Genomic DNA, 16,327 nt, shown 5'->3' on the forward strand with positions numbered 1-16,327 from the left:
CATGCCAGGCCACTGAGGTAAGACATAAGAGCCATCTACAATGACAATATTGTTTCTTTGAAGAAAATGTCAAGCATGTCGTCATTTCTGTGTATGATATGGTGTTCAAAGTTGGTCAATATTACATTGGAATTACAATCAACTTTGGATGTCTTTGGTTTGTTGTATTTGTGAAATAGCTATAGGATAGTTATGTATGTCTCTGTCCATTTACAGCTCACTGGGCTGTACGGACATTCTGAGACCTCTTCAAAGGAAACTCTAATTGAAGAGAAAAGTCCAAAGACCAAGTGCCCGGCCAGTGTCGCTGGGGCTGCTGACATTGACAACACCAATGAGGAGGCTTCAGAGGAGTCTCCGAATAACAATGCTGTGGGCGTTCAGGCTGAGCCGCTGGCCCTGGTCAGTGTGGAGAAAGAGGCTGCTGGAGATGGAAAGGTCCTCAGCAAGGTGGTGAAGCCCAAAGGGTGGCTGAAGGAGGGCTGCAAAGATCATCTAACCCCAACAATCTATGATATGATTACGGAACTACTAAAGGTAAGGAACAAGAAGCCTGTTTCGTAAATGAAAGGTCAAGTGTCTTTGCAAGTTGGGTGTATCAGAGTTGTCTGAAACGGTACAATAATACAAATAAGCTGCTATAGTCTTTGGATGTCTGTGGTATGTTTTTTGAAAAAGGACAGATATCTGTTTTGTTCTTTCTCTTTCATTGCTCTGCATTGTCTGCTTAGTCCTATTTCGGATCCACTGAGAGCCTTCCTGAGATGTGTAGCAGAGGTCCTGGGGTGTGCAGTGGAGTGCCTGAGGTGAGTAGCAGAGGTCCTGAGGTGACCAGCAGAGGTCCAAGGGTGTGCAATGGAGTGCCTGAGGTGTCAAATGCCGTGGGAGAGGTGTCAAGTGACACAAAGAAGACAGAGGCTACTGGAGACCTTTTGAACACTGGAAATGGCCTGAGAAAGGTGGCGCAGCTATCCCCCGAGAGCCATCCTGAGGTGTGCAATGGAGAGGCTGAGCTGTGCAGCGGTCCTGAGGTGTGCAGCGGAGGTCCTGAGGTGTGCCTGGGGTGAGCAGCGGGGAGCCTGGGGGTTGCAGTGGAGTGCCTGGGGTGAGCAGCGGAGGGCCTGGGGGTTGCAGTGGAGTGCCTCTGATGTGGAGTGCCTGAGGTGTCAAACGCAGTGGAAGAGGTGTCCAGTGACACAAAGACGACAGAGGCTGCTGAAGACCTTCTGGACACTGGAAATGTCCTCAGCAAGGTGGTGAACCCCAAAGGGTGGCTGAAGCAGGACTGGGAAGATCAGCTGACTAGATCGTCTTTGTAAGTGGGGTGTATCAGGGTTGTCTCAAACTGGACAATATTATAAATTAGCTACTATAATCTTTGACCTAGTTTTTCTTACGCTTTCTTACTCTGTTTTTCTTACTCTTTCATTACTGCATTGTCTGTTTAGTCATATATCGGATCCATCGAGAGCCTTCCTGAGGTGTGCAGCAGAGGTCCTGAGGCGTCAAATGCAGTGGATGAGGTGTGCAGTGACACAATGAAGATAGAGGCTACTGGAAATCTTCAGAAAACTGGAAATGGCATAAGCAAGTTGGTGCTCCTATCCACTGAGAGCCATCCAGAGGTATGCAATGGAGTGCCTGAAGTGTACAGTGGAGGTCCTGAGGTGTGCAGGGGATGTCCTGAGGTGTTCAGTGAGGTGCCTGAGGCACCAAACGCAGTGGAAGAGGTGTCCAGTGATACAAAGACAGAGGCTGCTGAAGACCTTCGGGACACTGAAAATGTCTTCAGCAAGGTGGTGAGCTCCAAAGGGTGGCTGAAGGAGGGCTGGGAAGATCAGCTGACCAGAGACTTCAATGATATGATTGCAAAACTCCCAAAGGTAAGGAACAAGAAGCCTGTTTCGTGAATGAAAGGTCAAGTGTCTTTGTAAGTGGGGTGCATCAGGGTGGACAGGTAACTGCCACCACGAGCTGCATCAGGGTTGTCTGAAACAGGACAATATTATAAATTAGCTACTATAATCTTTGACTTTGGATGTCTGTGGTATGTTTTGTGAAACAGCTAAAGGACATATGTGTTGTTCTTACTCTTGCACTGCATTATCTGTTTAGTCCTATTTTGGATCCAACGAGAGCCTTCCTGAGGTGTGCAGCGGGGTGTCGAACGCAGCAGAAGTGGTGCGCAGTGACACAAAGAAGCAGAAGAAAAATGGTGTTCTACGATTCTTCCGACGTGTGTGGAAGTTCTTCACATGCACCAACAGCCTCCCCAAAGAGGAGTGACTCAAGCACACACAACTCCGGGCCACACTTTGCCTTGGCGACTGAACTTCTCCACCATCTCCCCCTTTCCTTCCAACTGCCTATTTTTAATAATAAAAATAAAGGGGATCTGAACCACAACAAAAAAACTGTTTTCATGAGTGTTTTTCATATAACTTACTATAGCATGAAGAATGCTTTAAAGAACACTAATTAATTATCCAGACTATTAAGCTGTTTGAGAAGTACTTAAGTATGCATTAATCACAGTATTACTGCATTACACACTAGTAAATATGTACAAAATCATTTGAGACACTTTGCATATTAATGTAAGTTTGTGGTTGAATGGCTCTACTATGGGCTATTTTCCTAATCAAAACCAAAGCACAACTTTATTTGCATAGCACATTTGTTACAGATGATGCATTTCAAAGTGCATAGAAAATAACATATTAAAAAGGTTAAAAATATAAAAATGAGAAATTAAAATAGTAAAACAATCACAGTGGACATGAGAGACTAATGCACTAAAATAAATGAAAAAAAATATTATTTTTACAATGGGATAAAATAGATAGTAGGACTAAGCAAAAGCACAGCTAAAAAGTAGCTCTTCAAAATGTCTACAGTTTCTGAGGCCCTCAGATCCTCCGGCAGGCTGTTCCAAAGGCCAGGACCATAGTGGCTGAAGGCAGCCTCACCAAACGTTTTGGTTCTCACCTTTTGGAACTACTAAAAGACCCGTGCCAGACGATCTGAGGGACCGCCCGGGCACATACAGTATCTTAAAAGTATGTCAGACATGTATTCAGGTGCAGGGCCACGTAGTGCTTTTAAAATCAATTATAAAACTACAGGCAACCAACGCAGGGACTTTAAAATAGGTGTTACAGTATGTTCAATTCTATCTCCTGACGACAGTTCAGTTATATTGGTGTAATAGTGCCCTCCAGTGTTTCTGAGTAAAGGTTTAGATAAATGATGGTTGTAGTGGTGGGACTTTGACAAAGCTATTGGAAGTTACTAGTATGTCTTCTAACTAAGTCAGTTTTAAGTTGTATAACGAGACATTTCAAAGGAGACTCCACAACTCAAAGGAGAGTACTTTGAAAATGGTTCTCTGGTCTGGCACTGATCAGAGAGAACTGTATTGTGGAACCCTGTTTTCACCTATCCAATGGTGTTGGATCAGAATTATTGGCTGCCGATCCAATTCAAACTCCCTTTCACAATCTCATGAAACACACATTGACCAGTGTGTGAGATTGAAGTATTTAACAGGTGCATGTGTCACAACCGTGCAGCATCAACACAGGAAGTGGTTTAGAGTCTTTCGAACCTGTATGGCTGGCAGGAAGTGCTGCTGGTTTAGACAGGAAACTGAGCCCAACAGCCACTGAACACAAACAACCACATGTATCTGTGTCAGACGACCCACAGATGGTGATGATGTTCTATTAAATGTCATTCAATAAATATTCTTCATCTTGTTGTCGTTAATGTATGAATTTCAGGTTTGATCCGAATAGTTGATAGAACTGGTGAAATGGACAGGCCCCTAGACAGAGTTGTAAAATGGATGTCTCAGCTTCCCATTATTATGATAGCATCAGATCAGATGTCTCAATCAGTGTTTTAAATAAAAAAAGAGAGGAAGGTGTGAAGATATAAGAGCCATCTGTGTAAAGGAAGGTACAGATGCAAACAATTAATATCTAGGCTAAATGAACAAATCAGAACCAAGCATGCATTTACATTTCATATACAAAGAAAGAGTAGGCAAGTGGGTAGAACATTTGAAAACTTTCTCTGTTCCTCTCTGGCACTTTCAAATTGATTGGGTGAAGTGACACACTTCCTGTGAGTGGAGGACAACTACACAGACTAAACCTCAGTTTTAGTTACCTAAACCATACACGTGAAGAGGTCCTAAGGATTCTATGAGGAGATTTCTTCCTAGCAGCAGAGGAATTTAACAATACTCTGTTCAAGACAAGGGCCAGTAAGGCATTAAGAACATTACAGAGGGGGTGGGAGGATTTGAGGTAAAGTAAAAAGAGAACTCTTGGATAGGATGGCAAGGGAAAGGAGGAGAGAGGTGAGAGAGCAGAGAGACCAGTCAGAAGAAAAAAAACAGCGTTAGTGACACTGTGAAAGGAAGCAACCGTTGAGTGTGGGAGGTTGAGGGCGTGAAGACTCACAGCAAAGGAACTACACACGAAGCAGTCAGACGGATGTTGCCGGATGACATTTTGGAACACAGAAAGAAAAAAAAGAATCAAGAAAGAAAACAAGTAATGTCCAGATTAGTCATCGTATGTGATTACATTTTGAGCAGACCTTAAGTAGGTAGGTAAGGACGATTTATTCCATTCTTGAAAACAGTGAGAGGAGCAAGCTAAAAAAAAAGATAGCCACAAATACCAAGATGAAAATGGGCACAAACCAGGAGGCTGAATCTGAGCCAGAAGATAAACCGATTGCAGAGGAGACGGGCCCCACAGAGGAGGAGAAGGAGACACCTGCTGAGCATCCTCAAGACGCCACACCTGCTGAGGACGTCGACCCTCTCAACACCTACAAGTGGCACACTGGAGCCAAGGCAGCAACCCTCGACGGGACGAGAGGAGAGGGTGGAGAGACAGCATCAACAACAATAGAGAAGATGGAGAAGACTCACACCACCAAATGGAGTAATAAGATGCAGAACTGGCGGAAAGCCCTGAGCGAAGATCCCGGGGACAAAGCCTCAACCGCTGGACGAGGAGGGGAGACCCCCAGGCTGGAGAAGAGCCCTGCCTGCAGGAAGAACCCCTTCAGAAGGGCCCAGTCTGAGCCTCCAGGGTCGCTGTTCACTACCCTGTCCTCTTCCTCTTCAGCCCAGGCAACATCGGGACCAGGGGCAAGCGCAGAGGAATCGGAACCATCCCCCACGGACACGCCACAGAAAGGGGGAGGAGGGGCACTGTTAAGGAAGTACATACGCACCGTCTCGCAGAAGCTCAAGAAGCCCCGGCTGCTGAGCAGAAACAGCACCTCGACCCTCCTACAAGGTGAAGGCGCAGAATGCACACCATAAGCGGATTGCCTTGTTATCTGAATGCACACCTAGCACCACACATGACAGTACCATACTCTTTCTTCTGGTTTTTAAGAGGTCAGACATCACTGTATGTGAACCATTTTGATTACAGTTTTAAATTCTAGGTTTGAATTTGTATAGTTTAGTTAGTCTCTCAATTTTAGTCTCGTTTAGATTTTCAGTCATTTTACTTCAGTGAAATGCTGACATCGGGTGTTGTATACACGGCATTTAGTGTGTGTCTAAGAACCCATGATGAAGGTAGACATGGTTAGTAAGCATTTTACACTTTAAAGAAGTGAGTTTGCAAAAAACCAAAAGCATTATAGATCAACCATAGGGTCAGAGACCATTTTGAGTGGACTTCTCAGTCGGTCTATTGGCGTAGGAGACTAGAATACACCTGAAGGTACAGATATGGATAGAAAAAAAAAACATACAGTATGTGATGTGATTTAGGAGAAGTTAATACAGCCATACTTTGAAGAGAAAACAAACTGACACAGGAAGTGTGAGAGTTGTGGTTCATCACAGACGGAGAGCGAGGAGGGGCGGAGGAGATAGCATCAAAACTAACTAGAAATGGGAGTGGCCATGTGCACTGTGTCAGATAACGACATCATGCCATAATTCCTCAGAATGAAAAACATCCAAGCCCCGCGTGTGCACTCAATTATCCCCCAGAACGACCATTGCTGGTTTCCTTAGATTATATTGTAATCAGGAAAACTCAGAGAGCTCCACTTGTGACCATGTCAGACACAGAAATAGAGTATTGTTAAAATAACTGTGTCCAATCAGAGGCATGACTAGGGTCATCAAAATGAGTCAAATTAGTGGCATCTATTGTAGACCATGTCACGCAACTGTAGTTAGTTGTGTCGCACAGACAGTTCCAATTTAAAGGCCAGGATTTCAAGCGACTATTGGAGTGATTTGGTCCATCCCATTCTGATCTACTGTGCTGGTGTCATGGTGTTTGTGTGTATAGACGCGGGTGGGAGCGTGCCTGCAGCTGCGTCCCAAGAGCTAGCCAGGCTGTCATGGGCCCCTCCCCAGGACGTCCCCGTTTGGGACATCAACAACTGTGTCCTGGAGGACGGACAAATCCTCATCACCCCGGAGGAAGAGGTACATGACACAGACCAACAACAACACTGAACATTTCACCACACTTAGCGCTGCACTTCCATTAAACAACATGGAGTCAACACAACCTTGAAGCATTGCATTTAACAGCTAGTACTATTACTGGGAGCACTGCACTCTCAATGGAAACTCACACTTGACTGTGTGAAGTTGACAGTCATGGGTTCTCTCTAGGTTATTATGCGAGTGTGCATCTCTTCTACTCCCTCTCTCAGCCAGTGATGTGGACCCGGAACCGAGTCAGCAGCTGCCTGTCAAACCTCAGCATGCAGAACCTGGCAGATGTCAACATGGGTTAGTACGCCAATACTGCCACATGGCTTTAGACAAGAGGAGTGTTTCGTATGAATGGGGTTCCTGGAACTGTGAGCAATACATTGCTTTCTCTAATAGCTTTCCTAATGTCATCATCAGAGACACAAAGGAGACACAACAGTGAAGTCCACTTTCTCATCAAAAACGGCTGATCCTTAGAAATGCAGACAGAGCAAGACTGAGTCAGGGATGTCTTTGCAAGGAGAACATCCAATTGGCAGCATCACAAACCACTAGAGAGCCTAGCAGAGTAACGGTAGAGCAGGCACAGAGGAAATAGCTGACGTGATTATGCTTGCGAGTGGCTTTCAAATTGTTTCCTCAAATTTTTTTGGGGTGGGTAGATACCATCGCATCTGTGTGTTCCAGAAGACCAGTCAGGGCTGGTTGAGAAGAAGCAGTGTTTTTAGCGTGACTTCTCTCATTTCATGTTACTTTTATTAGTATTAGCGTGTGGACTTAGTCCGGCTATAGGATATTAGACATTGATTAGTTCTATGTGACGCCTACATTGGCAAGGCCCATTTGGTGAAGAGAGGAGAACCATGAGAGGTGAAACAGTGTTCACTCTTAAGTGCGATTAGGAGAAGCGGGTTCGGCAGATCTCTCTCTCTCTCTCTCTCGCTCTCTCAATGATGGGATTTAGACGCTGGATTGCATGTGGAGGCGCATTGGGTAAGCAAAGGATTAGATTCCAAGAATTGTGTACATTAATTTGTACGGTCACAATTGCTATTGATTCATACAAATATTTTACTTGATTATGTCTATGAAAGTAGAATATCAAAAAGGTGAATTTTGAACAAACGCGCTGAAGAAAAGTGATGTACTGTGTGATGGCTTTAGTTACTGCCATAGGTACATGTATTATTTTAGCTAAAAAAAGGTGTTTCAATGGTTGTTTTATTGACATGGTGTGACACCACGGCTGATTTTCTGCTCTGCAGTGATCCTCAGGATTTTAGTAGTCTCTAAACCAAGTTAATCAATGTCTGAAATGAAGGCTGCACTTGCAAGGTTCCTGCCCTGTCTAGGCCACTAGATAAAAGCAATATCTGGTGTGACTGTCTGAACACTTATCGAAGGTTGACTCATTTTGACACTGAGCCTAGTCATCCCTCAACCTTCTTACGTTAGACATTTCTAACTGTTGGAGAGACTTACGCTAAAGTGGTGATCAATAACATTTCAAAGCCGGTGTATTAATGTTCAGTTATGCAGTACGTGTACTGTTCTAGATTAGTTAGTCAAACTCAGTCTGAATCATCTTCAGCCTTGCAGCCTCATCTAGTTGAGCAGTTATTTGTTCGGTCTTCAGAGGAAATGCAGAAAGGGGGAAATGACTACACTTCCCCTGGTGGTTTCAGAGGACCGCAATTTAGTTTGGGGAGATTAGATCAACCACTGGTTGTCCCTCCCCAATGGTTTCCAAATAAACAGGAAAATGTACGCAAATACATATGTAAGACGTGAGTGATATGTAACAAGATATACAGTATACTTATATGGCGCAACAATAACAGTGATAACCCAAAATGCCCACTTTATGCCTGAGACGCTCTGATAAAGGTTGCCATTTCTTCGAGGGAGGGATCCTGTTAAGCCAAAACTGTGTTCACATGCTAACTGTGTGTATCTCTTGAACCTGCAGAATGCAGCCCCGACCACATGGCCCCCACTGGAGGCCCCAGACTGAAGGGCCAAGATGGAGGAGTGAGGGTGAGCACTGCATACTCCACAGATAAAACACTGTTATTACATGATTCATAACAGCTCTGGATTTCCTGAGGATTCTGTATGATTCAGGGCCTGCTAATCAGTATGCCCCTGGGGATGAATTGAACTTCATCTACCCATCTCTCCCTCCCCCCTCTTTAATTGTCTTCTTCCTGCCCTCTGTCTCTAGGGGCTGATCAAGCGGCGTTTCTATGGTGGAGCCATGCGAAAGAGCAATACCCAGTTAAACACCATTGGGTTGAACCACGGGAGCAGGTATGCGGTCAGTTTCATAGTGCTCTTGGTGTGTAAGGCAGGCTGTTCCTCCTTGACTCCTCTCATCTCCTCCTCCCTGTCTGTTCAGCAGGCTCCATGGCTCACGGGAGTCCGTGTCCATCCCAGTCAGCGCTGCAGGAAACCTGGATCTGAGTGCAGACACCAGTACGGTCATCAGGCCTGTACACAGCTCCATCCTGGGGGAGAAGTACTGTTTTGAGGTAGGGCTGACTGTTGACCTGTAACTTCTATACTCGTCCCATGTCTTAAGGTGATTTGACCAGGTTCATGTTAAATACTGCCCAATAACATCTTTGCCTCCCTCTGTCCTGTCGTGTATTGACTGATGGCATTATCCACCTTCATATTGACATCCTAGGTGATAAACTCAGAGAACAACCACTGTTTTGGGTGCACCTCAGCTGCTGAGCGAGACCGCTGGATAGAGGACCTGAGACGGGCTGCTCAGCCCAATAAGGTAAAGAAACTATTTAAAAACATTCATCTTCCATACCAATTAAAGGACAAGTTATTTTTTTACAACCAAATCACTTTAAAAAAAAATATGTAAATGGCATGTTATTTCTTGTTTTTGAGAAAGTTATCCCAAACAGCAAATCATTTCCTCATCCTTGTTGTATGTTATGGGGGCCCGAAAAAACCAAACAAAGGCTCCAAAAACACCCAAAGATGTCATTTTACAAACAGCAAATATCTCAGGGTAGTGATGCAGATCTTTAAATGTGTACACATTAAATTATGCCACTCCAAAGTTCATCCGCAACGTTATATTCCCTTTTGTGTGACTCAAGCGGTTTCCCCTATCCAGCTGTTCCATTCTTCATGTAGCCTGCTTCTACAGGTAACTGCCACCACGAGCTGCCAGAACAGCTTCAATGCGCCTTGGCATAGATTCTACAAGTGTCTGGAACTTTTTATGTGGAAGCACCCCATGCCTTCAATATACAGTACTTTGTATCCCTTATAAGTGTTTTATTTTATTTTGGCAGTTACTTATAGAATGGACAGGAACCACTGGAGTCACAACAAAATTGAATATTACAATTTTTTGTACAAAAGAAAACGTATCCTTCAATGTGTGCCATATTGCCATGATATCATAGGAATCCATATTGTATACTCACTGATTGATGTTCTACCATGTTCTGTCTCCATTAGGACAACTGTGAGCGGACAGAGAACTCCCTCAGTCTGTGGGTGAACGAGGCCAAGGACTTGCTCCCCAAGAGGCGATACTACTGCGAGCTGCACCTGGACGGCACCTTGTTTGCCCGCACCAGCAGCCGAGCCGTGGGCAAGTCTTCCCATCACTCCAGTTTAGCTGGTGATGGGTCCTCTGGTGGGGTGCTCGGGGGCAGCGGCGGTGTGGTCGGAGGCTGCCAGCTGTTCTGGGGAGAGTTTTTTGAGCTGGACAACTTGCCGTCGGTTTCCCAGATCACCCTGCACCTCTTCCGTGACGAGGAGCCCAAGAAGAAGCGTCACTCCCGGGATGAGTCCACCCTGCATCCCCTTGGCAGTGTGGCCATATCCCTGGCCGACATCCGTGGAAGGGCCTTCCAGGAGAAGTGGCACCCGATCATTCCCTACAAGGCGTCTGGTGCCGGCGGGACGAAGGAGCAACTGGGGCCCCAAGCGTCGCTCCGTGTCAAGGCCCGCTTTCAGAACCTGCAGGTGCTGCCCATCGAGAGGTATAAGGAGTTTGCAGAGTTTGTGACAGTGGACTATGTGGGCATGTGTAGGAACCTGCAGCCACTTCTGTCTGTCAGGGAGAAGGAGGAACTAGCCGGGGCACTGGTCCACGTCTTGCAAAGCATTGGCAAGGCCAAGGTAAGAAAACAAAGGGGTGACCGCTGCTTCATGATAAGCATTTAAAGTAGACCTTTACAATAGTCAGCTAGTCATAACTTGCTAAAAGCGCTTATTCTGTGTGTTTTTGTTCCAGGAGTTCCTTATCGAGTTGGGTAGTGCAGAGGTGGAACGCCTTGGGGAGAAAGAGGCATTGATCTTCAGGGAGAACACCCTGGCCACCAAGGCCATTGATGAGTACATGAAGCTGGTGGGGCAGAAGTACCTCATCGACACCCTGGGTAAGGAATATCTGTGGTTGAGATCAGCGTTTAAGCTTTGGAAATAAAAAAATGTCCCTCTGGGTAACAGTGGATCTGTTTTAACACTTTCATAGACCTTCCTTTTAGAAAACTGTTGTCATGCAAAACTGTGCTATTGCTCTTCTTACAGGGGACTTCATCACTCGACTGTATGCCTCAGTAGAGAGCTGTGAAGTGGACCCTCTCAAATGCCCCGCCTCTGAGCTGTCAAACAACCAGCGTCACCTGAAGGAGAGGTGTGAGGACGCAGTGCAGAAAATCACTGAGATGCACGGGTGAGGGACAAAAAGACCTGATTGGAAACAATATATAAAAATAGAAAATGGCGAGAGCAGTCTTAGCCAGAAGAATGCTATCAAATGAGTGCTGATTCATATTCATTCACAGGAAATCCAAGGCTGTAACTGACCGCTCTCACCACCGTTTACCTTGCAGGTCTTTCCCTGAAGAGCTTAACAGGATCTTCTCCAGCTGGGTGAAGCTGTGCAAGGAGCAGGGACGACCTGAAATTGGCCAGCGCCTCATCTCTGCCTCGCTATTCCTCCGTTTTCTGTGTCCCGCCATCCTCAGCCCCTCCCTGTTTGGTCTGACACAGCCCTACCCAGAACCGGCCACCCTGCGGACCCTCACCTTCACCGCCAAGGTCATCCAGAACCTGGCCAACTTCACCCTGTGAGTGCGTGGGGCTTCACCTCTGTCTGCACCCCATCATACTTCATCTATGTAGCCATGGATACCAACATTAGACATAAGCTACTAGATACGTTCCATAATATACCCCCAAAACATCTGACACAATGATGGAAATAATATACTTGACACTCATTCAATTCTTCAAACTATATGCTCCAAGTCAAGAATAAACATCTCTCCATATTCCCAAACCAGATGTTCCCTCCTCCAACACTAACCCATTCCCTATTCTCTTCCATTAACAGGTTTGGGGAGAAGGAGGAGTACATGCTGTTCATGAATGACTTCCTGCAGCAGCACTGGGAGAGGATGAGGTGCTTCCTTCAGACAGTGTCCAGCCCAGACATAGAGATCCCAATGACATCCTTCGATGGCTATGTTGACTTGCCTCTGCGTCTGGCTGTCCTACACAGCCTGCTGGTCGACATCATTTCCCCAATGAAGCAGGTAGGCATAAATCAACTGAATCAAAGGCAAGGATTATGCTATGACATTCATGTATTTCGATATTCTTGCTACCAGTCACTTTTCAGCCCTGTTTACATCGTTCAAAAGTTTGGGGTCACTAGAAATGTCCTTGTTTTTGAAAGAAAAGCACAAAAATTGTCCATTAAAATAACATCAAATTGATCAGAAATACAGTGTCGACATTGTTGATTTTGTAAATGACTATTGTCTAAAACTGGCCTTCTTTAGACTAGCTGAGTATCTGGAGCATCAGCATTTGTGGGTTCGATTACAGGCTCAAAATGGTATATTCTTGTTCTAAGAAATGAAGGCTATTCCATGCGAGAAATTGCCAAGAAACTGAAGATCGCATACAACGCTGTGTAGTACTCCATTCACAGAACAGCGCAAACTGGCTCTAACCAGAATAGAAAGAGGAGTGGGAGGCCCTGGTGCACAACTGAGCAAGAGGACAAGTACATTAGAGTGTCTTGTTTGAGAAACAGGCACCTCACAAGTCCTCAACTGGCAGCTTCACTAAATAGTACCCACAAAACACCAGTCTCAACGTCAACAGTGAAGAGGCGACTCCGGGATGCTGGCCTTCTAGGCAGAGTTCCTCTGTCCAGTGTCTGTGTTCTTTTGCCCATCTTAATCTTTTATTTTTATTGGCCAGTCTGAGATATAGCTTTTTCTTTGCAACTCTGCCTAGAAGGCCAGCATCCCGGAGTCGCCTCCTCACTGTTGACGTTGAGACTTGTGTTTTGTGGGTACTATTTAGTGAAGCTGCCAGTTGAGGACTTGTGAGACGTCTGTTTCTCAAACTAGACACTAATGTACTTGTCCTCTTGCTCAGTTGTGCACTGGGGCCTCCCACTCCTCTTTCTATTCTGGTTAGTGCCAGTTTGAGACAGCCTATAGGGAGGAGGTTAGAGACCGACCTGGCTGTGTGGTGCCAGGACAACAACCTCTCCCTCAACGTGATCAAGACAAAGGAGCTGATCGTGGACTACAGGAAAAGGAGGGCCAAGAACGCCCTCATTCACATGGGGCTGTAACAGTTAATCAAATGGCTACTCAGACTATTTTCATTTACCCCTTTTTTACGCTGCTGCTACACGCAGTTTATTATCTATGCAAAGTCACTTTACCGCTACCAACATGTACATTACCTCAATTAACCTGTACCCCCGCACATTGACTCGGTACCGGTACCCCCTGGATATAGCACGTTATTGTTATTTTATTGTGTTAATTTACATTTTTATTATTTTTGTAGCAAACATTTCCTTATTTATATTTTCTTTAACTCTGCATTGTTGGTTAAGGGCTAAGGGCTTGTAAGTAAGCATTTAAGAGTAAGGTCTACACCGGTTGTATTTGGCGCATGTGACAAATACAGCTTGATTTGATATTGAATACTGCAATGTTGGGTAGTGTTTGCAAATTAAGCATTTCACTGTATTTTTGCATGTAACAAATAAAACTTCAAACGAAGCTGAAACCTCCCATGGTAAGGTTAAGTGGTAGCTAACACGCTGTTCATATCTCTTCCTCAGGACACCATAGACAAACTGCAACCTCTACCTTCAATCCTGAACCAGATTACAGAATCTCTAGGCCCAGATGCTCCACGGATTACTGTTAGTAGGTGAGGTTGGCGAGTGGACATTTAAGTGTATTGCACATAAGCATTTTTGTAGACCTGCTTGTTTGCATACACAGTTTCACAATCTTCTTTACGTCTCGCTTTATTGTCGCGATTTTTCTTTTTCACAACAGCAACATTGGTCAATCCAAGCCAACCTATGTGCCCCCTAAAGACCTGGGTAAGTACAGCCCTCTGCACAACTCCCTGCAGCAGCTGCCTATGGATGTGAAGGGCAGCCAGCGGAAAGAAAGCTTTCAGAGGGGCAATCGAGACAGGAGGAGTGCCAGAGAGAGGAAGCCAGTATCCAGAACCCAGAGTGCGCCGCACAGACCGCAGGCGGACCCTAAACAGCTACGGAGGAGACAGAGCAGCACTGAAAATCTGCCGCTGGAGGACCAAGAGGGAGAGCAGGAAGCCAACCCTCCACTTGATATTTCATCACCACAGAACGTGAGTTTGGAAATCTTGGTCATGTGGTTTCAATTGTCAACATTCAAACATTCTATTTTATGTTGATATTATCCTTATGAAGTATATGGTTCATAGTTATAACTGAGCATTGCCATGTGGTTGTTCTGTTGAGAGTCGATGGGTGGGAGAAGTGATTGAATCTCATGAAAGCATCCCCTCTTCTTGTGTCAGACTGTCGGTGTAAAGTCTCCTCCTGCTCCAGTGCCTTGGATCAAAGTGTCCCAGAGCAAGGAGCCATACGAGAGGAAGATAGAGAATGAAGAGATCAACCTACTGGACAGGGTGGGTTCATCTTCATATTATTTATCATCCAGTAACGCTGGCTCCTTCCTCTTTCGCATTGATTACTTCAGCTCATCAAAGAACTACAGCAATGATGAAATTACTTGACCACCATGATGTTGATTTGGGATATAACCAGCATGCACAGGAGCTGTCGGAGCTCCGCCTGGGGGTGGAGCAGGTGACAGAGCGTGAGTTGGAAATGGCCAAGCGGCTGGAGGACTTCATTGTCCAAAGCCAAAATCAGAATGCAGTCTTGTTGTCTGAGGTTAACGAACTGCGGAATCTTCTGGCTGTCCGTGAGGAACAGCTCGCCAGCGCCACTTTCAGGTGAGACAGTGGAGTAAGAGGGACAGATCGAAATGTCATAACATTTCATTCACAACCTTTCAAATGAATGAGAGTTTGTTTGGTTTGAACATGAACTAAAATGAAATTGTTAATCGGCGTCATAGGCTGGGGGTTATCGAGGAGGAGAGGGAGGAGGATGAGAGGAAGCTGAACGTCGCCGTGGCAGCAGCTGAACGAATGAACGTACTGGTAAGACTGGAGATATCTACCACAATCATTAAGATAAAGATGAGTCATTATGAGTGTTTAAGCTACATATTAATTTTTGTTTCTCTTACCTGGTAACATGACTTGAAAAACTAAACTAAATGGAGCCGTTTGTTGCTGTGTGTTCTCAGGAGGAGCAGTTTGCAGACCTGCTGAAGGACAGGCACCAGCTCAGTGGAGACTACACTGGTGACCAGAACAACACACAGTACCCTGGGATCGGGGCCAATCATGTCAACAGCAACTGAAGTCAGACTGGCAGCACTGAGTTGTAATATAGACACATGCGTAGTTTAGTCCCCATAGCTTTCATGTTCTTCCAAATACAAAAACACCCAGAATTATGTTGTTTTGCCTGATGGTTGGCTTACTTTCAGAAATACAGTAAATGTATGCATGAATCTTAAACCGTGTCCAATTGCAAAAACAGAAATGAACTAAAAAGTCACAGGTATACTAAGCCTGTTTCACATAGCACTTACTGTGTACACTGTACTTGAAATATTTGTGGAATATTAGTTGATTTGACAGAAACAGACAGATCTAATGTGAGTGTAGAAACCTAAACATCAATAATAGCCTACGGTAAGAACAATTTCCCTCTCTGCAGTTTAACAAAATGAATGTAAGGATACCACACCTTGATATGTAATTAAATACATCTTTGCCCTCATTTGATTCACCACTTCTCAGAATGTTGTCCATTTTCCATCCATTTTGAATGCAAATTTACAATCTGTTAACTTAATTTAATAAATAAAACTCAAATAAGCAATGTACCGTTTAAAGTGTTTGTGTGAACTTATGTTGTGTGTGACTATGTGGTCTACTTGGTAAGAATGACTAAATTACTATTGCTGAATAACAAAGTAAACAGAATGTCCATGGAAGGAGTCAGAGAATAGTTTAATTGGTTTATTTGAGAGTATATGCAGGTATACGCTGTATACCCACTTTTTTTGTGGGCATTGCGTATACTCACTTCTTAATCCCCAGTGATGCATATCAAAGTAGTGTAGAGGAGGTATACGCTGTATCATTTAATAAGGCTGATGGAACATATCAGAATGTATAGCTTAAAATGTTGATAAACTATTATTTCTTCACATTTTAAGCACAGCAATGTGCACCTGGCAGTAGGCCTACGCACAAATGTTCCAAAATGCAATTTGCGGGAAAACACGTTCTATAATCGTTTCATGGACAGAGACAAAATATATGTTAGAAATTTAGAAAGAAAAGGGTTCTAAAGATGCAACAACTATCATGGGTTGCTAATATGACTAGGAT

General features: G+C 44.7%; 1 protein-coding gene across 4 annotated transcripts; it reads left to right on the top strand.

The window, feature by feature from the left end:
- The first annotated feature begins 4,418 nt into the window (after positions 1 to 4,418).
- On the top strand, positions 4,419 to 15,825 carry ngap (Ras GTPase-activating protein nGAP). 4 transcript variants are annotated; one of them, XM_045690462.2, is made up of 18 exons: positions 4,419 to 5,321; positions 6,342 to 6,481; positions 6,715 to 6,793; positions 8,466 to 8,533; positions 8,721 to 8,806; positions 8,895 to 9,027; positions 9,186 to 9,284; positions 9,986 to 10,654; positions 10,770 to 10,914; positions 11,066 to 11,210; positions 11,371 to 11,607; positions 11,874 to 12,075; positions 13,635 to 13,726; positions 13,858 to 14,176; positions 14,369 to 14,479; positions 14,619 to 14,809; positions 14,935 to 15,019; positions 15,169 to 15,825. In XM_045690462.2, the coding sequence occupies exons 1-18, from the start codon at positions 4,697 to 4,699 to the stop codon at positions 15,283 to 15,285; spliced, it is 3,543 nt and encodes a 1,180-aa protein (XP_045546418.1). In that variant the 5' UTR covers positions 4,419 to 4,696; the 3' UTR covers positions 15,286 to 15,825.
- Positions 15,826 to 16,327: the final 502 nt, after the last annotated feature.

Source organism: Salmo salar, chromosome 12, assembly GCF_965601325.2.
Source record: "Salmo salar chromosome 12, fSalSal1, whole genome shotgun sequence".
Taxonomy (NCBI): domain Eukaryota; kingdom Metazoa; phylum Chordata; class Actinopteri; order Salmoniformes; family Salmonidae; genus Salmo; species Salmo salar.

Bases quoted from the DNA above. Each gene is read 5' to 3' on its own strand.
- ngap (XM_045690462.2), top strand. From the start codon at position 4,697: ATGAAAATGGGCACAAACCAGGAGGCTGAATCTGAGCCAGAAGATAAA. The intron at 9,028-9,185 runs GTAGGGCTGACT...TTGACATCCTAG, and splicing joins GGGAGAAGTACTGTTTTGAG to GTGATAAACTCAGAGAACAA. The intron at 10,915-11,065 runs GTAAGGAATATC...CTCTTCTTACAG, and splicing joins GTACCTCATCGACACCCTGG to GGGACTTCATCACTCGACTG.